Source organism: Lytechinus pictus, chromosome 3 (genome assembly GCF_037042905.1).
Source record: "Lytechinus pictus isolate F3 Inbred chromosome 3, Lp3.0, whole genome shotgun sequence".
NCBI classification, from domain to species: Eukaryota; Metazoa; Echinodermata; class Echinoidea; order Temnopleuroida; family Toxopneustidae; genus Lytechinus; species Lytechinus pictus.
The window spans coordinates 57,190,139-57,211,531 of NC_087247.1; the positions used below are offsets into that span (position 1 = coordinate 57,190,139).

The following is a 21,393-nucleotide window of genomic DNA, read 5'->3' on the forward strand; positions in this document are numbered from 1 at the left end:
GTACTTTTCTTCATAGATTATGTGTATATTGTGATTATCATTTTGTAAATTGCTAAATTGGGAAATGAAATGTTTGTTAAACATCAGCAAATGTGACATTATAATTTTGCATTAGATCCAAGATGTCAATTGACACATCTTTTTTCAATCTTGTCAGTTGATAGTGAGTTAAATATAGGAATATAAGACAAGGGAGGAGAAGGATTGAGAAAGCTTTATGATGTAGACAAAGTAAAATAACAAAATTTGACATGCATATTTGCTTGGGATCAACTGGATTATAGTCTCAAAATGATTTTAACTTTAAATTGTAACTTATTTTGTTCCTTCAGAATGATAGATCCTTGCAATATGAAGTTTTCTGATTTGTTTGCCTGTAAATCCAAATAATGGTGTAGATGGGATAAAAGTGAGCAAATATCTACGGCTTAACAAAGAAATGAGTGGCAGGAACTGTGGCTAAGTCCTCTGGGAGAATTAAATCAGTCACTGTATATCTGCAAATAGTAGTTGATTCAAAAGCCGTGCCAAGGCTTTCAAACGTACAAGTAATTTCAGAAATGTCATCTTCCCACGTTCCTAGCCAGTAGCGAACTAAAAGAGCTCAATTGCGTCATTACGGATTAAACGATAACGTTTGCCTACCGAGATATGGGATATCTGTAACCGATAAAAAGAAGCAACTTTGCTTAGGTACCTTAGTCCTACCAGGGTGGTAGGATTATAGGCAATTTCCATTTACACAAGATCTGACTTGAAAATCAGATGTAGGAAGGGATTTACTCTATGCTTAAGGTACCTTCATGCCCTTTTCTGTAAATTGCATTTTACTTCACTGATACAAGTTAACCTATTCTAAAAGTGAAATATATTTTTGTGTATACATATACATTTAGGATGTGCTTTTTGTATGATCCATGGAAGATACAGAGTCTTGTTTGAGGTTTTTCAAAATACACGATATTAATGTTAATTATATATAATTTGTGTGGTAAACTTCCAGAATTACCATGATGTGCAAGTTATTTTCCACCTGGGTCTTTGTAGTATACAATCAAATAAATGGAAATTACTAAATTGTTTCATCTGTGAATTTGTATACATATGATGAGATCTAGTTTGTTTGCTATACTGTTTAGGCCAATTACAATTATAGCTGCTTTATGCATTATGTGATTTTACACCAAATCCAATAACCTTTTAATGATAAGCTGAGTAGATTTCAAGTGTAATTTATTACATAGTTTCTATGTGGGTTACTGAATACCAAGCATCGACAAGTACAAATCTAAGAAAAAAATGTTGAGGAATTCAGCTGAGGTATTTATTTCTTTTGATTGCCTGTACACTCTGAAAAGTAAATTCTAGGTTTGTTCATATTTTATTTTTATTAAATACAAATGATTTTTAAGACAAGATGTTATTTATCCATTATCATTCCAGATTCATGTATTTTACCATTTTATGAAACAGTATTCACATAAAGCCAGTAGTTACATTTATTTGTTTTGCGTCTAGATGAATAATAAGGAACCTGCAGACATATATATTGAACATTTTACAGTGTTTACCTCACTAATAGACACGAGGTTCAATAGGTTATTGAAAACGTTGGTTGATTCAAGGAGATGATATGAAGTTAAGGATCGTTCTCTTGTTATGGTTTGCCAAGTAATAGCTGACTTCCTCTTTGTAGACCACAGGCCTGGCTTATAAAATAAAAGGCTTCCATACTGCATAACTTTTTTATGATACTTGGCAAGGTTTTGAATGTTTGTTGGAAAGCCATCAAATATATTGAAAGAAGATGTTTCTCTTTCCAGTAGCAGACAATATTGTGGAGAAAAAAAAGCATGGCTTGTTAAACTTATCAGGTATAATTGCCATTGGGATTTACAAGAATAATGTCATTATGAACTGTCATGTAAGAAAATGAATTCTGACCATAACATGCTTGCATAGATTGTCATGGGATGTACAGGGCATTATTAGCCAATGATTATTCTTTGATGACTACCATAACATCAGGTTTGACGCTCTATAACACTTCCCTGATTAACCATCATCACACCTATAGTAAAATGAGAGAGATTTTCTCTATAGTATGATGCACAGTAGCCTCCATCTGTCACACCCAATCAGAATTATGTTTTTAATCAAAACAGCAGAAGAAACTGTGGACTATAGCCTGGGGCTTCAAATTTGATATTTCACTCCTCCTATCTCTCTCACTCTTTCTTTTCCCTCTTGCTTTCTGACTTGAAATTAGGGCCTAAGTGAGTGATAACATGACATTCTGATCCAGACTCATGTATGAATCATGTAAATCTAAGTATCATCAGGGAAATGATTCTTAAAGGACCCTTTTCGCATCAAGTATTTTTCTTGATAAAAATTGGATGTGAAAATGTCTAGGGTGTAAGTTATATTAATTCATTTGATGGTTATAGGTTACACAAGGGTTGTATCAAAGTTGAATTAAGATGAGCAAATAGTGCATGCACATACAGATCAGAGTATTGGTAGAACAGCCAGGGGGGAGACAAAATTTTGCAAAGAAAATGAATGGCTTCTGCATTTTAGATGACAGGGCTATAGGTAAATATAAGTTGAATGTATTAAGAGAGAAAAGTATATATGAAGAAACAAATAGACAGATGGACGGGTATAGTATTTTTTACGCGATTGCTGAAAACAGATGGAATTCACAGAAACATCATTTTTGAAACGGAAAGTGGCATTTCAAAAGGAAAATCACGGAAAACATGTTTTTCCTCAAAATACACAGAACAGCAACAGATATTACTCCAAAATCTCCACAAAATATGAATATTAAATGGCCACAATACCCCACGAACCACGATCTCACTTTGCTACAATCTCACTTTGCTACAATCATGACAATCCACACATTGTGACTGCACCCGACTCCATCACACACGGTCGTACCCCTTGCCCCGGCACGGCTCTCGGCCGGCAGGGACAGCCGTATCGAAAACATTCACATATGCACATGTTGTTTTATTTTATCAACACGGTCATATGTTGCTGCCCTCTACGTTCGAAGATGTAACAGAATGATATCGTGGTACTCTTGAAATCCAAAATAGTGGATAGGCAGAAATCGTTGACTGCTCGAAACGATGTAAAAAAAATCCCGAAAATTATTGATAAAATTTCATTCAACTATAAAATTTTGCTAATAATGTGAAAGGTGAGGATGTATTTATGTTAAATGTGTTTGTCAAAATATTCTGTGTACCCGTATAGACCCCATAAGCACAGATTCTAATGCGTTGTTGGTACAGTGGCAGATACAAATTTTGACCAGCGTGAGTGTTGTGACATCGCTACTCAATGCGTTTTGTTTTTCTTTGTAAACGGAATTGTCACTTTTGCATGTACACAAAGTATATGGGGAAACAAAATTTCCGTTTTCTGACATGCTGAAATGGAATTTAAGATTTTCTGAAACGGAAAAGGCAATTTTTGTCTCGCCCACCAGAGGTGAAGGCGAGACTTAGGGATCCAAATGTTGTCCGTCGTCCGTCTGTCACAAACCTTATGACACATAACTCCACAACCGTAAGTCACTTTTCAACCAAACTTGGATGGTAGATGGACTTGGGAGACCTGCATGTTATGCTGCAGTCAGAGGTCACATGGTAAGGTCAAAGGTCATTTTCAGGTCAATGTTAAAGTTTACATGCAAGACTCTCTTATGACACCGAACTCTGCAACCATAAGTCACTTTTCAACCAAACTTGGATGGTAGATAGACTTGAGGGACCTGCATGTTATGCTGCAGTCGGAGGTCACATGGTAAGGTTAAAGGTCATTTTCAGGTCAACATTAAAGTTTACATGCAAGAATCTCTTATGACACCTAACACCACAACCGTCAGTCACTTTTCAACCAAACTTGGATGGTAGATGTACTTGGGGGACCTGCATGTTAGGCTGCAGTCGGAGGTCACATGGTAAGGTCAAAAATCATTTTCAGGTCAACGTTAAAGTTTACATGCAAGACTCTCTTATGACACCTAACTCCGCAACCGTAAGTCACTTTTCAACCAAACTTGGATGGTAGATGTACTTAAGGGACTTGCATGTTAGGCTGCAGTCGGAGGTTACATGGTAATGTTAAAGGTTATTTCGGGTCAACATTAATGTTTACTTGCAAGACTTTTATGAAAAGGTTTTATTCCATCCCAGTCAATTCACAATGAAGTTTCGATACAATTCTGTTGCGTGCCCTGGCAAATCATGATATTTCTGGTTATTTTCATAAGTGGGCGAGACACAAAATCGCTTTTGCCTTGTTTTAAACAGAAAATCACTGTCCCTATAGTATACATAGCTCTTGATAAAATCATACAGGGTAAAGAAATGCGAGTCTTTGAGAATAGTGAAAATGAAACAATATCAGACTCGGCTTATTTAGATTTCTTATTCCTGCAAAGGAAAACCATCAATCATGTTGTATGTCATTGCAAAATGTTTTATTTTGTATTATACTTACAATGGGTATTATAGGAAAATTTGACCTTTATAAGTTGGACATTCATCCAGGTCGAAATTTTTTAAACCAGACTATGTAAAACATGTGTTACATACTCCATTTAAAAGCCCCCTCACACCTGACCAAATGTAGGCGGACGAAGGGTGACGAATGGGAAAAATGCACGATATGCACGCAAATTCAACAAATTCAAATAAAATTTTCGTCAAATTATGCGATCAGTAACTATTGTAAAATTCTATCAATGAACAGTAAGCGAAGGATATTGATTTTTCAGTTCACCGGTTTGATATGGAGTGCGATTAGAAACGGAGACAAGGGAATAGATCGGGCGTTCTTGTACGGTTGTGTGCACTCCTCGGGGTGTAAAAAAGCGACCAGGTCCGTCGGGATTTCAGTACGGCCAGAGAAGTCATCAATGCAACATGCCAAATTATTCGTCTGGTCATTCGCTCGCATTCACAATCCATACTTTGTCTTAGTATCGCATAGCCTTGTCTTCGTGTATATATCGCTATTAAAATTTAGTAAAAGTTAGTATTGGTTTCCTTTCGCATAGAAGATGGCAAGTGAAAATCCATTTGTCATAGTATCTTCGTTTCCATGCGCAACTCATATTTTGTCATCATGTTGCTTCATTAAGGGCTCTTTCGCGATCGGTCCACTTTGGCAAAATCGCGATGAGGGACTATGCGCGACAATAACACACGAACGATTACCGTAGACTAAATAAGAGATGCGAATTCAAACAGATGACCAACGATTTTTCAATTCGTTGGGAATTTTCAAACATTTTCAAGCAAAATTTTTGCGCAAATTTGAATAATGGCAGCCGTTACTTCAGAAGGTGTAAGAACCCGAACCCGAAAGGTAAATATGATTTACTCTCAGTTACAATTGAAAACCATTTTTAAGAAAATGCCTTTCGCCAGCCATCGCAAGGCATATTTCAGGCAATTTGGTTAGGTGTGAGGAACAGACCCTTGTGCACATGGTATCAAGAGATTTGACTTAAATCAGCAAAGTTACCTGTACTTTATGTATGCAAATGTTTGAAAATGGTATTTTTATATCAAGCAAAATGCGACAATCACTTGATGGCTCATTATTATTTTCATTACTGTTTCTTAATGATCACCATTATTTGTGTATAAATTTTAGATTTTTATTAAATTATGTTTGCAGATAGTACCAATTGATTTTTTTTCAGGCAAATTACATAAATCATTTATATTTTTAGATTTTCATATAAATTCAGTTATAACATACGGTACATACCTGGAAGGATCATGTAAATGATGTATCTTCAAACAATCCAAGAGGTGTCATTAAATGATTTAACCACAACATTCCTGTAAAATGTTGTTGGAAATATCGTTATTTTTTCACAAAACTAAGGATCTGAGAAAATATCACAAAAGAGCTACATGCTTGTAATTTCGGTTTGAGCAGTTTAGATTTCCCTGTACAAAAACGCCATAGGGAATACAACAACCCTGACCGCGATTTCAATGCGCGCGGTCAGTCAAAACGTTGTATCGCTTTTCACGTGCAAAGTCAATGCAGTTCCCAGTGCCGATACGACGGTTTGGCTGACTGCTCGCATTAAAATCGCGGTCAGTCAAAATGTAGAATCGCTCTGTTACAGTACACGTTTCTATTGGGATTTGCGCATTTTATTACAAAAATTTGTATGGCATCGCCGTGAAAATCCTCTCAGAAAATAAATTGCTGCCTAGAAATTTAGTTATAAATAGAGTACGACTTGTACTTTCATTTTTTGAAGAAAAAAAATCAATTTTGGGGGGACCAAAATTGACTGATATGACAGTTCGGATGACCGCCGACGGTACGTATGTAAATACTTTTTAAATAACTGGGTAAATGTGCAATGCTTTTATCTAAGCCACACTTATCCTCTTTTCATCAATACTGAAATTTCATCATTTTTCAATCTCTCTCAATCACTTATATCAATGTATCATGTGAACTTTGTTTCCTTGTGATTTTATCATATGAATCTGAATATGGAAGTAAATTCAATAAGATAGAATGAGATGAAATATAAGGAAAAGTAAGTGACGTTGGGTTGAAAATTAAATGAATATAGTGACAAGTTTTAATTTCCAATGAAATTCATGTATTCCTACTTGAATAGTAATGAGTACAAGTGTGTTCTAACTTCTCAAATCACATTTACATCTACTTCACCTAGGAGTACTCACTAGTATTTGATATGTTGGACAGAATTCAGAAACAAAATTATGATTTGATGCAAGCTTTCAGACATACAGTACTTAATTATAAACTTCCAAAGCTAGAGTGCATTTTAAGTGTGATGGAATTTTAATTGTAATGTTTTAACATGACAATAATGTTATAGATATTGTTCAGTAGAGGAGGAGGAGACGGTCAGCAATAATTACTGTTTGTTTATCAGTTACAAATCAAGTAGCATTTGTTTGAGCAAAGTAAGTTCATTAATGGGCTGCATAGACTGTGACCATTGATAAATGAAACTTTAATTGTTATACTAAATAGTCACAAGATCATGAGTGAAGAATCAAATGATTTCTCAAATCAAAATTTTCCTTGAATTCAGAATGTATAAGACAACTTTTAATCAGTTTTATGGCAATTATTCTTTAGATACAGTCCTTTCATAATCTCATACTTAGCTCTTTGTGAAATGAGCCCTTGTTGTTGGGAATCAGTTATCCCAGTAAATAGTCTATGGATATATTCTTTGTCAACTCATCATGTAAAAAATAATTAAGAAATAGATAAATGAAACAGATACTGTTACTGAACTGGTCATGTAAACTGACCTATGATTATTTGTACACCTAATTTCTCTTACATTTCTCTCGAAAGAGTGTGGTTGTGCAATGGATCCAAACCTTTGAACTTTTCACTCTTAGTGACACCTCTCTATTTTTTATGGGAATGGTAAATTGATAACACAATTTAATAGCATAACTCTCTCACTTTAATTACTTATGCTTTAATATGCTTTAGAAACCAACTAAGTCAAAAGATGTGGTGATGAATGTGTACATCACACATACATGTATAAGTAATTCATGCAACATCATTAATCAAGAACTGATGAGCTTAACCTTCATTTATAATTACATAGGATAGATAAGAACATTCATTCCATCTTCATGACTTGGGTTTCTTGTTAACCCTGATGAGATAATTGGTATGATCCGACTGCATCCCAGAGGAGGATCATGGGTATTCTTTGTGTCGCCATCCATCCTGTGTTAGACATCTACCCTATCTTCATCAATCACTTGTTCTTTTCTTTGTTACCTCTCTCCGAGGAGTTTGCCTAATTGTGTACCCCTGGAGGGTAGACCAGCAAAAACATTGTCGGCGGCTGAAATGCAAAGTGAGAAACAAAATTAAGACATGAAGCAATTTTACATTGCAGCTTCTTCTTTTAATCTTGTCGGCATGGCAATTTAGCAGAAGGGATGAAGCAACAAGGGAGGATATAGACGTGACCTGATATTCAAAAGTTCAAAACTTCTTGGAGTTGATGTTTCTTAAATTAATGTAATACCTTCATGGCTTATATATGAACAAAGTTAATTCACACCATGAGCATGACAAATCTTGGCTTTTCTAATTAGTAGAGCCAAGTTGAGTAGAGCTACAAATATTTTAATTAAACTTTATGACTAACTGGCATACATGTTTAATATGGACTTATTCAAATATAAATCTAATTGACAATACTAGTAATACGTTTGTATGCACTTATTTTAATATTGATTGAAGAGTTGCTTGTTTGGTGTAAACGTTGAAACTACCAACAAAAAGACTGATACATATAATTTGCTATAAAAATGATAAAAACGGTTGCTATGTGTTACACACTCTAATGTAGATTATAATTGGAACACAACTAGTGAGTCATGGAGTTCTATTTTCTGCACAATGACCCTAGATATAAAGATAGTCAATTTCCCCTCACCAAATTGATGACTTTTTTCCCCCGATGGGAAGGGGTCCCAACCAAATACAGTATCAAGCACCTTCATGCTTTGACTACAATTAAAGAGGAAATGTGGACAAATTGCATCCATATGTAGAACTTGATTCTAGTTTGGGGTATGTTTATAGGTTCCCTCTGCCTCTTGTTTCTTCTAATTACTTGTTAGTATGATGAGAGACATGTGGGTGGAATCTCTTTTTGAAACCAAACATCTCTACCATGCTCCAATAATTATCAAGTATCAAAACACAACTGATAGGAGGGCCAGGAGGGAAGAAATTGAGAAAGAATTATTGATCAATCTATAGAATGATAGATTTAGTTCTTTCTTTTTATCTAGAACTTTTGTCTATCTATAGATTTAATAGAATTAGTTACTAAATGATAAAAACATACACTTTGCAAGATCATTCATAGCTACTCTCTTCCATGTTTACATTTGTTGAAATCATTACTAAATTTAAACAGAATAGAAGAAATTGATATCCAAAGTGTTTGCAAATATGAGTGAAAATAATGTCCCAAATGATACTTGAAGAAAAGTAATTGTTCAGTTATTAGCAAAATAAGTACGGCTTATTGTCAGTTGACAAGTCTTATCTCAAGTCCTGATATTATATTACCTGTGCACCTATGTGCTTATCTTGGTTGGCACGTTTATGCATACTCAGATTTTGGCTTTTATTTTGTTTTTAAAAAGTTTGATTTATTCAAACAAGAATTTGATGATAACTTTGTGATAACAGTTTGACTTTGATAGCATTACATTTTCTTTTTTCAGACTGGACCTGAGACATGTCCTCATATCTTGAATAATACAGCAGTTCTGATACCTGTTGGTGTTGAGCAAAGCTTTAAAGTACAAGCAGCTAATTTACCTGGTGATGAGGTGAATATATACTCCATTATTTCTCATTAAAAATAGTTACCATGGAGGCTTATGAATGTTTCATCAAGTACGTGAATGTAAAAAAAAATTCCCAACCATGGCATTTCATTTGCAAAACATGTTCATACATTTGAAAGCTTTGCCTTTCGTCCATGTTTTTATTTTTATTAGGGGCAAATAAAAAAAAAGCAAAGAAAAAGAATTAACTCACAAACATATTGGAGTAAGTGAATCTGCTCTATATGGTATGTTCGGCTGTTGTTTACTTTTATTTGCATTTAAAAATCTTATACTAACTAGTAAATAATTTTTTTTGTGGATGTAATAAACTTTATGATGTGATGATATTTGCAGAATTTACCTGGTGGGAGGCCCATTTCCTACAAGTGTGTGTTAGACTATGAAGGAAGGGAAGTGTCCGTACCAGCTACAAGACTTAGTAACAGTCTTTTAGAATGTCACTCTGAATCTGTAAGTACAACCCTTTCTCTATTTACAGCAGTTAAACCTGCACAAGAATCTCATTGATGTTCCATACCATGCTATGTAGAGAAGTGTTCTAGATAAATGGGTTGGAAGGTATATCAAATAGTAAAACAGAAAAGGGTAAGATTTTTTTATTTATTTGAAAGAATATATCATATACATGGTTATGTATTGAAAATTGTTTGGTATCTCTTACTAGTTTAACCAAATTCAATAGAATCTTTATTATTAAAAATCAGTTAAATATTCATACCTAAACTAGATGGAGAACCTTAAATTGTATAAGGGGTATATTTTCTATGTTGTAATTTATTTAAACAGTAATTATCAGGATGTGATGAGTTAATTCTACAGCAAGTGTTTCTTGAGATAGACCTCTTTGAATATCTGATGTTAAGCCCATCTATGGAGAAAAAACACATCATATATTGAAGTATTGAAATGATGATGCTGTGGACATGTTGTCTGGGTGGTAAGAAAGCCAAGACAGTAAAGGTTAATACATGGTCAGATTGTTTGTTTATTCATGACCAATCACTTTTGGAGAGCTCGTTGCTATAAATATTAGATGTATATATGTGGAGGGCCAAGGATACTTAATATTAAATTCCTACTGTCTTGGTTCCTTGTTAATTTTTGATTGTCTGTGCTTGAGAAATTGACCTGTAAATATTGCTTTACCCCTTTCCTAGTCCCTCTTTTAATGGTCATAGCAGACTTGTGATGAATCACTCAAGATTAAACACTTTCCAAAGTGGACACATATCAATACATCTTTTTTGTTTGCTATGTAATTTTATTTCTGTTTTCCAATTTTAGCCCGCACACAAATTAAATATATAGTTGATATTCATAGTGTGACACTTCAATCAAAATGATCATGGTCATTTGGTCAGAGGACTATGTCATCTCCTTGCTGAAAGTGCTTGTTATTTTAATGAAATGGGCTCTCTACAGTGCGTATCAAAAAAAAGTTTACACTTCGAAAAAATCCTGTGAAGTTATATATTTGTAATATCCTGAAGATTTTTCCACATTTATCATGGGTACAGATCCATTTAAGCAAATGACGATATAACTGTCGAAAAATATTCCCGCTTGAGTGAGCACCACTTACTTTTGAAAAGTTAGTGAAAAATGATTTGCGCAGAACTTGGAAATAGTTATGCGAATAAAAGTAGACCTTAATCATGAAGAACACGTGGAATTTAGCTAGTAAAATTGATTTGATGATATCTTTTACCTTTTTAACTTGTTTCCTTGCCCAAAACACTTCTAAGAGTGCATTGCGCCCCACCCCACTCCCCCTCACACCGAGTCCATCGTGACGATATTTGCTTTACACTGAGCTGTGATTTACATGAAATGGCTTAGGCTTCATCTTCATTTTATTAATCATTGTCAAGCTTGGGAAAAGTGTGGAGAAACAAGTATCAAATGAAAAATGAAATGTAAACCCACTTTAAATGATACAAACCTAGTTAAAAATGCTGGAGATGTCTGATATAAACTTTTGTTCAGATTCAGTTACGTCCTCAGATCCAGCTGGCACAAAAAAGGGTAAAGGTTGTGCTTACTAAGTGTTGAAATTTCATTTTGGGTGGCAAAATTGTTACAAAATGCTTGAATGTATCCGTTTAATTTCAATCGACTAAAAGTGCAAGGGAAATGTATGAGAAATGTTTCGCAGGGTAAGTTTGATTTCGCCCATTCCCTTTCCACAGCGTGAAAACGAGCATTTCTGCGCAAACAGATTTCTGCGAGCTCTACAAAAATGGACAGTGCTCACTCAAGTGTAACATTCTGTCAAAACTTTTACATTCATTAGATAGATGAGACCCAAACCCAAGATTATATGTGAAAAAATTACCCACATGTTGTATATTTTTTAATTCCCAGGGCTTTTTCAAAGTGTAAACTTTTCACAGTGCATGTTTTTGTTTTAACCTGCAGAATTCTGGATTTATTCTTATTCCAATAAACATATTGCATATATATTAAAATACTTGGTTCCTTTTGCTTATTAAAGTATGGGAATGAAGTTTGTTAGAAATTTATCAAAGGTGTAATGTCCCTTTAAAGAAAGAACTGCGGTAGCTAACTGATGCAGTAGTTTCCTGGAGTAGACAGAGACCATTAGGCCTGACTTGAGCTAATTTAGACATTAAGATGTCCTGTCTTATTTGTAGATTAAAGGATTTCATCATAGGTCATATCAGACACCCTTTCCTAAAGGGACATATTAGTTCTCCACCATTGAACTTCAGGTCAATCTTGAGAGAACACTCAATCAATTTCTTTACTTTTATGCTACTTAGTTTGCTTCCATCACTTTCTTCTTTAAAAAAAAAAAATTGTAGTTTTATATACTCTTTCTCTCTCTCTTTCTCTCTCCCTATCCCTTTCACCTGTTTTATTTATATGTTTATTTATATTAGTGTATCTCTCTCCCTCTCGCCTTTTCTCCCCCGCTCTCTCTCTTTCTCTCCCTCTCTCTCTCTTTCTCTCCCTCTCTGTGTCTTTCTTTTATTTTTTTTACTCTCTGACTTTCCTTTTTTATTTGATTTTCTGAGGTGTCCTTCATGTAATATCTTTCTGAATCTGCTACTGATCTATTTCTTAATGATTTTATCCCCTGCTCAATTATTTGTGTATATTTTCACTCACATCCATGCCCTTAGGTACTCCCTTTCTTATCCCTATGTACCTTATCTCATTTCAGACCTTCTCTCAATCATTTATTAATTTTTTTATGCCATGTATTTGATTTTGTCTTCCTCCTTCACAAAGGTTAGTAGTCCCAAGAAATGTTTTCCTGTTTTCTGCCTAACTTTTCATTTCAATAATAGATTTTCACTCTAGATTTTTTAAACATACTAGGATCAACACCCATATATGAATTGATTCAAAGCAGGAATATGGCTTCAGATGTACTCCTTATCTCAATTTCTGCATGCTATAAGCATTATAAGGTTACATTGAAGTTCTAGAATAATAGTCCATCATTTGAAAATCTTGTTGTTTTTTCAGTACACATTCCAGACAGAAGTAGACCAACTTTCTGTGGTTCTCAGTGTGCAGTGGAATGACATCATACGCATTGATAACCCTTCTCAATTCTCAGGTGAATATTCATTAATATTTCTCTCATTTTGATGGTGAACAAATCATTGAAGATCACAACATATTTGCAATGTCATTAAGAGGATTATAATTTTGAAAAAGCAGGAATAGAAGCATTACTAGAGTATTTGTATCTGAGTTTGATACTTTTCTACTACATGTTTTATTCATCTTTCATTATGTTAATCAGCAAATTACTGAATGGTGGGCACAAATATTTGTTTACTTTCCAATTTTCTTATTTATATTCATGCTATCTTTGAATTGCTTTCTTTCCAGTGATTCTCTACAAGTGTGATGTTGAGAGGCCTAACTGTGGTGTATGTATCAGTGCTGATGCTAAGTACCAATGTGGCTGGTGTGAAAGCACCCAACAATGTTCTATTGATAATCAATGTAGTAATTGGTATTCAGGAGGAGATCTCTGCCCGACCCCAAGAGTTACCAGTGTGAGTATAATCTCCATTATCACATCCTAGGCATGACATGTTTGCTGATTTAAGTGATTTATGATTTGCACATATATTTTCTTACAACTGAAAAACATGTAGTTATCTTGTGATAAAAGAATATGTTTGTAATACGATGTTTTGGTGATAACCATTGAGAATGTTATTTTTGAAGTTTTATCCTCGTGCATCGATTGGTCAAGGTACACAATACCCCAAAGATGTCATTCTTGCTTATTTGCTACTAAGTATGTGAATCTGGATACATTTGGTATGTTGATCTACTATAACACATACTATTCCATTTATTTCTCTGTAATGTTTTGTCCATAAACAGTTCAGCCCAAGAGCTGGACCTGTAGAAGGTCAGACCAACCTGACTATTAGAGGGATCAATCTTGGTCAAACTGTTTCTAATATTCATAACATCACAGTAGCTGGACATCCATGTGATCCATACCCAGAGACATATATCACAGCTACAGAGTGAGTATTGCTCCAAGTCATTGTCAACATGAACCTTAGGGGAATTACAGAAATTAGTCACCATTCAGTTCAGTTTGTTAACAAATTTCCCATGGCTTATTTCCTCCTATCTAATCATCAAAAGGATGTAAAGTTTTTTTCTCTCCAAAATTAATAGATATATTTGATACGATAAAATATGCACCTTTATATGATATTTAGTTATACATAAATATTTTCAAAATATGTAATCCTAGGGAAAAGATTTAGATATTGAGTATGAATTTTATAGTGGATATATTATGTCATATTCTTTAAATGTTGTTTTAGATAAATTTTTTAAACTGTGTTTTGGATAAATGACTTCTGTTTAATTTACTATTTCTGTCAACATTTGGAAGAAAGTATCGATTTTGATATCAACTTCATATCAAAATATAAGACTTTCTGTTTGATAAGGTATACTGTAAGATTGATATCTATTTATTAAAATGAATTTGATTACTAGGATTGTATGCATGACTCAAGGAGTGTCAAATCCATTGAGTGGTCCAATCATCGTTAGACTAGCAAGTGAGAACAAGACTGAAGAAGGACATTCAGAACAAGACTTCAGATTTGTGGTAAGTTCACACTGACTAGCAGATGTTTATTCATCTATCTAGTGATGAATTGCATGAAGAGGTTTGGAGCAAAAAGTGAAGAAGAAAATTTGAAATGAAACAGTTCTTGAACAAATGTGAACAATTTTGTTAATTTGGTTGTAAATTATATTGTTTTTTTTTATGTAAGTCTTCATCTTCCTTTGTAAAGAAACATAAATGTACTGTCATAACTAATGATAGAGAAAAATACTAAGCAACTAGATGGAATTACAATACTAATTCAGTTAGGCACAGCACTACACCCCAATTACAATACTCACATTCATTTACTAGCACATATGATTTGCATGAAATAAACAAGTGCAGCTGAATTGTGTGAAGTAAAGAAAACAAATTATGAAGCCAAAATCAATGTTATTACTGCAATTATTTGTATGGAAACTAACAAATTTAAAAAAAGATGAAAATAAATGTTCAAAGCATACATTAGATCTATTCTTAAATGTAAGGATAACAATGTGGTATTTTGGGGAGATTTCTTATGTCCAATGGAGACATGCTCAAAGTTCACAAACTTGCATAAAATTACCTATTTTTCTGAACTGGTTTGTTTTGAAAGTTTTGGCTTTGAGAATTAACTTAGAAACAATCCTGTATGTTTGATGAATATGACAGATCTGTCATAACAACTATTGCAATCATTTAATAATTATGATTTATTTGTTGTGGTAACAGGTACCTAAGATCATATCTCATAGACCAATCCTTGGACCAGCATCAGGTGGTACTAGAGTGACCATCACTGGACATGATCTAGATGCTGCTAGCTCTATCAAAGCTGTGGTAGCTGATCATGATTGTACTGTGGTTAGGTAAGAATAAGAATTTCACCATATCGCACATCCTATCATTTCATTGCGCACTTCAGAAACTTTAAATATATGTTAATATCAATCATATGATTGTTTATTTCCAGAATTGCCATTCTTGTTTCTATCACATTTTACTTTGGACAATTCTACAAGCTTTTGTCGTTCAAAAGTTTGAACTATCGATATGATCATGTAATACAAGCAATGCAATGTATTTAGGTTGCTCTCATACATAGCATACATAGCATTCACATAGTATAAATCAACATAACTTCAACTTGTTAAAAAAAAAAATTGCTACTATCTGTGACCTTGGTTGACTTTCTTGATTACATTCTTCAGTACTATTTTCATATTAGCATAGGAGCTATATTTAATCAACATAAAGCAAAAAAACATGTATATGAAATCAAGATTGAAGAAAGATTTTGATTTCATTATGATGTGATTTATAATGTGATTTATCATAATGATGGTTAACATGCAGTTTGAAACTTACACGCAAGAGAGACACGAGCAGTTGACTCTCTATCAAGGTTGTCACTTAAGTAGTTTTTAATGACTTTGTTAATTAATCTTGTTATTTTGATTGCAGTATATTTCAAGATTCTATAGTGTGTGTGACATCGCCTGCTCTGCCTGGTGATCATGGATACGTTGGAATGAGATTTGATGGTCGTTATGTTGAAGGTACCTTGCAGTTCACATACAACCCTGATCCTACTATTCTTAGCATCAAAAGATTCAGATCAATTAAAAGGTAAGTTGTTATTTCAATAATAATCTTAGATCTATTAATTCAAGTGTATTGTGTTACATATAACCCTATCTTGTATTTTTTCAATTTTTTTATTAAAAGGAAACATTTTTTGTTACAGTTGATATCCTTAAAAATCTAGACAATTGTCTCATTGAGCTCTATGACCAAGATTAAATCTGTCTTTGATCGTGTTCAACTGGGTAATTGAAATCTGTGAGAAAAATCTAAGAAAACAAAGTTGCAGACTATATACTACATGATGTGTTTTTTTTTAATGAAAATGTTGTTAATGTGTTTTTTGTTTGTTTTATATTGTAGTGGTGGTGTACCAGTACGAGTGGAAGGTACCAACCTCAATGTGATACAAAATCCACAGATGATGTTTAGACTACCGGATAAAAACTTCACAGCTGTGAGTATTCTATTATCAACTCTTCATTTTACACATTGATTAGGATTTGAAATGAAAATTGTGTAATATTTTAATGCAAAGTTCACCATGTCTGAACTAACTAATACTTTGATTTATATATTGAGCCACATCACTGGCGTTTAAAAGGTATTCTTAGATGTTGGAGGAATCTAGCTTCAATAATGATAAAAAAAACAGAGAATAATGGACTTATGAAAAAGAATTAATTGATGTAAAAAAAATGATACAGTCATAGTTTATTACACTATGAAATAGTTAGTACCTGTTTCTTTACCTTAGAACACTTGTATTGTCTTTTCATGTTAATACAGAACTGCACTGTGAGCAGTCCAGAGACAATGTTCTGCCCAACCCCTAACATGTCAGCCAGTAGTGTACCTCTACCATATGAAACTCGTCAAGGTCAATATGGTTTGATCTTGGATGGTGTCAAGAACTTCACCAGCCTTGAAGGTCTACCAGGTGTCCAACCATTTGAGTTTGTCTCTGATCCTTACTATCAGAAGTTTCATGAAGCAGATCATATCAAGAAACTTTCCTATGGACAACCTAAGCTCCTTACTATCTTGGTAAATATCTTTTTGTTGTTTAGATGCTTGACTGTGATATATATATATATATATATGATATATAATGTTCAAAATCCACACTGCGGAGTGCTCAAGGTGTGAGATAGATAATGAAGGGTTACATTGCCCCCTGACATCTTATCTTGTCCACTATAAATATGTCACTGTTTTCATAACCATGTAACATGCTTATAGTAATTGTCAAAAATAACATTTTAAAATCCTTTTGATAATTTTACAACATCAGTAGGCCTATATGAATGTGTACCAAATAGAAACATGAAGGGTGAATGAGTCATGCAATCCTTTTTCTGTAGGGAGAGAATCTAACTTTAGCATATGAGGAGAAGGATGTAGAAGTGTTGATTGGTGATTTCCGATGTCAGAAGATTCTCTTGGCTGCATCTAAGCTATCGTGTGACCTACCGGATGAACAACCACAAAGCACTAATGGAGATCTGTACCCAACTGTCTTGGTAAGTATCTTGATGTATTATTGAGGTCATGATTCTGATAAAAGGATAATGAATGGGGGAAAATACTCAAATAAAGGTGCATTATGTTGATGCATTGCTGTGTCATTCTTTTCACATTGCTCTCAGTAGTGACATTTTTTAAATGAATGCTGTAGACCTCTTTGCCCAAAATGTGAGTTATGTCTGTTAATAATGTGAGAAAAGGGAACAGAGAAGAAACTGATTTTTTTTTTTTTTTTAATGAAATAACACAATTATACTGAAATATTTGTAATATCTTATTCACAGGTTCGTCATGGTAACCTTGAATTCTATGTTGGTAAGCTTCACTATGAACCAAAGGAGATACCGTGGATACTGATCATTGGTGTAGCGGCAGGTTCTCTTCTCGCAATCATCATCTTTATGATGACCCTGGTGGTATACTGTCGTAAAGCTAATGCCAATGAACGTCTGGTGAAACAGCTTGAACAACAGAGAGATACGCTAGAAATGAAAGTAGCCAAGGAGTGCAAAGAAGGTACCAAAACTACATTATCTTTGTTTTGTGCTTATTTCAATAGATTTATTACAAGCTACATTTTTGTTAAGTGTTATCAATTCGTATTGACAGTATTGTTTCTCAGGGAGTATGACATACTTTTAGCAATGATTTAATGCTCATTTCTAAACATAGATAATAGCAAGCACTGTTCAATACATGAAGAAACTGGGATTTATATCCTGGCCCTTACAAGATAAGATGGTGTGGATTACTGCATAAATACTCACATGATGTTATTAATAAGTTTTGACTTATCCTCAGCCCTTGAAACCGAGTATAAAGTTGGCTGTCCATTGAGATGTTGGGATGATTGGATTTCTGTCGGGCTGCAGTGCAGAAGAACAAAAGTGTAATCTATCGAGTGGAGTGTCTAATGAATTGTGTATTGTTTGTGTTTTCCAGCATTTGCTGAGTTACAGACCAGTGTGAATACAGTTACCAGCGATCTTGGTTGTGGAATACCCTTTCATAGTTATCATATCTATGCTATGAAGACAATGTTTCCTGATCAACCAAACCACCCAGTCCTCAGAGAACTACCAGTAAGTTTTTACAACTGTTATTATGTTAGTACTATATGAAATGTTGGACTTTTGATTCTACAAAAATAAATTGAGAACAAAGATAATACCAAAATAATTTTGTCAAAAGTGAAATTGGAAAAGTAAATAGATACAAATTTTAGTTTGGGTATTGAATGGCTTTTGACAAACTGGATTTACCCATCTGTGTGTTCAATATGCAGTTTATGATATAGATAAGAATTCTTGTTTCTTTGGTAATAAGTGGTTTCAAGAGGATGAGTAGTAGTAATATCCTAACTTTTATACAGGTCATTCTGCCTAAGTCAAATCTCTTAGGAACACAGAAAATAGCACATGCTTTGCACAATCTGGTCTGAAAAAAAAAATGCTTTGACTTTAATAGCCCATTATTTGGACTTGGAGAAGGTCCACTTAACTCTATTCATGACAACAGCTTTTAATATAGAATATTTCATATGGCTTTAGGGGTTAAAGGCTAATACATTCTGATCTAGTCAAAATTGCAAAAAGGCAGGTCTTTTTAACAAAAACTTTTTTATTTTCTCAGCTTCCGAGGGATCGTAAGACAAATTCTGAGCGTGGTTTACAGATGTTTGGTCAATTGATTGATAACAAGACATTCCTACTGTGCCTGATACAAACCCTTGAAGAGCAAAGAACATTCAATTTGAGGGATGTGAGTGCAGTAGCATCTCTTCTCATGGTGGTTCTTCAATCTAAGATGGACTATGCTACAGATATTATGAAGGTCTTACTAGAAAGACTCATTGAAAAACATCTAGAGAAAGACAGAGCAAGGCTACTCATGAGAAGGTAGGTAGAGATTTTTATTTAAGAGGGCAAAATCAAAAGAATTGATCAAAGTGCAAATCTATGGACTGAAGTATTGACATGGAAAGTTTGAAAGGCATTGAAAATATTCATTCATATAATCAAATGTATCAAAATATTCATATTATTCAGTAAATGTGAAGTTGCGAAGCTAGAATATTTGTAACCAAATATCATTCTTTTTTATGATTTAACAAATACAATATATCCATTCATTGTAATATTATTTTCTTGACGAAGATTCATTCTTTTCTTTTTTTTGGTTTTCTACATGGGAAAGACAATTTTATTATTCAGGTTCACTGAATGATCAATATGAGAAAACTTTGTGAAAATATTTTGTCACTGAGTACTGTGTGTTATGATTAACATACAACTACCATCATTTGCAACAGAACACCTGAAAATTTCTGTACATAGCACATGTACATAAGTGTAATATACTGTAATAGTTTCATTAAAAACAGGACTATGTATTATTTATTGAAGTTGATTTCATGCTTGATTTGAATGATTAAAGGGAAAAGGGTTTTAAGAATTGGCTAATAGCTTGACTAATCCTTTTAGTTTAAAAAAATATTTTGAAGTAAATGTAATTCTAAAGCAAAAGGATTACTGAAGCTATTGGGCAATTAGTTAAAGCTGAGAATCAACACCAACATATAATATATAAACCAGTTTTAATGAAACTAGATATTGCAATTATATACAAGTGCTATATACACAAATTTTCAAGTGGTCTTACATTCCTTGCAAATAATGGTATAGGTATATCCTTCTTTTATAATGTCTGTTTCTTGACTGAAGTTAATTCAATGATTGTATTCTTTACAGGAATGAGTCTGTAGCAGAGAAGATGGTTAGCAACTGGCTATCTTTCCTCCTCTATAACTTCCTAGTAGACAGTGCTGGGGAGCCACTATTTACACTCTTCTATGGTATCAAACAGCAAGTTGAGATGGGACCAATAGATTCTATCACTGGAGAGGCTAGATATGGACTCAGTGAAGTCAAAATTATCAGACAAACTATTGAAAATAAAACATTGGTAAGTGTACTTTCTTTGTTACAACAACGCAAAAAATAAATGTGATATACAAAATTGGTGATTAAATATTTCTTGAGGAAAAGAAAACTTGCCATGGACTGTATTTCTATGAATATTCTTTGAATGCAATGTCTTTTTTTGTAGATGCATTGTTGTATCTAAGTAGATGATGAGTGATGATGGTCTATACATTGCGTATTAAAACAACAGGACAGTTTTGAAAAGTCTATAAAAAATCTGTTTCAAATTATTATATCTATATCTTAACGTTAATAGATGCTCTGAGATCTTATCTTTGAAATGCCATTTAAAAAAATAAATGTTGTTCATGATTGAGCGAACACGGGACGTTTTGGTCGGGGGTTCAAAAAGAGGGTTGCGCCAAAATGGCAGAAATGAGAAATTTGATGATCAGACTTTTGGCTAATCAGCAGACTTCCTCATAATCTTTTCATTATCTTTGCCATAATTTTCGAATTATGCTGTCAAATTTAATTTATTTATTTACCTGAATTATTTTGTTTTTCATTTAAACTTATTTTACCTTTGAATTTTCCTTCATTAGTAAGAAAAGAAGACTTTTTGTCAACCCAAGTAAGAAGATTTGCATTATTAATTGGGAGAATTTGTAATTATTCAAACCCTTTATGATGTTATGTTATGGTACCTATAAAAGACATGAATTCTATTTTCAAAGGGTTATTGAATCCTTCACCAAGTTTAATTATGTACTTGACAGGACAAACAGGAAAGGATTCATGTCTTTCAATG

General features: G+C 33.6%; 1 protein-coding gene across 2 annotated transcripts in view; it reads left to right on the forward strand.

Annotated features, from left to right (window-relative positions):
- The window catches only part of LOC129255468 (plexin-A4-like), a 41,536-nt gene that overhangs the window by 4,425 nt on the left and 15,718 nt on the right, over positions 1-21,393 (forward strand). For both annotated transcript variants that reach the window (XM_064097433.1, XM_064097432.1), the window contains exons 4-18: positions 9,309-9,416; positions 9,771-9,887; positions 12,933-13,026; positions 13,305-13,474; positions 13,812-13,960; positions 14,448-14,562; positions 15,280-15,416; positions 16,012-16,176; positions 16,495-16,588; positions 16,921-17,178; positions 17,496-17,654; positions 17,943-18,174; positions 18,601-18,740; positions 19,291-19,556; positions 20,409-20,622. In XM_064097433.1, the coding sequence (XP_063953503.1) occupies positions 9,309-9,416; positions 9,771-9,887; positions 12,933-13,026; positions 13,305-13,474; positions 13,812-13,960; positions 14,448-14,562; positions 15,280-15,416; positions 16,012-16,176; positions 16,495-16,588; positions 16,921-17,178; positions 17,496-17,654; positions 17,943-18,174; positions 18,601-18,740; positions 19,291-19,556; positions 20,409-20,622 (2,418 nt within the window). The remainder of the gene's footprint in view (positions 1-9,308; positions 9,417-9,770; positions 9,888-12,932; positions 13,027-13,304; positions 13,475-13,811; positions 13,961-14,447; positions 14,563-15,279; positions 15,417-16,011; positions 16,177-16,494; positions 16,589-16,920; positions 17,179-17,495; positions 17,655-17,942; positions 18,175-18,600; positions 18,741-19,290; positions 19,557-20,408; positions 20,623-21,393) is intronic.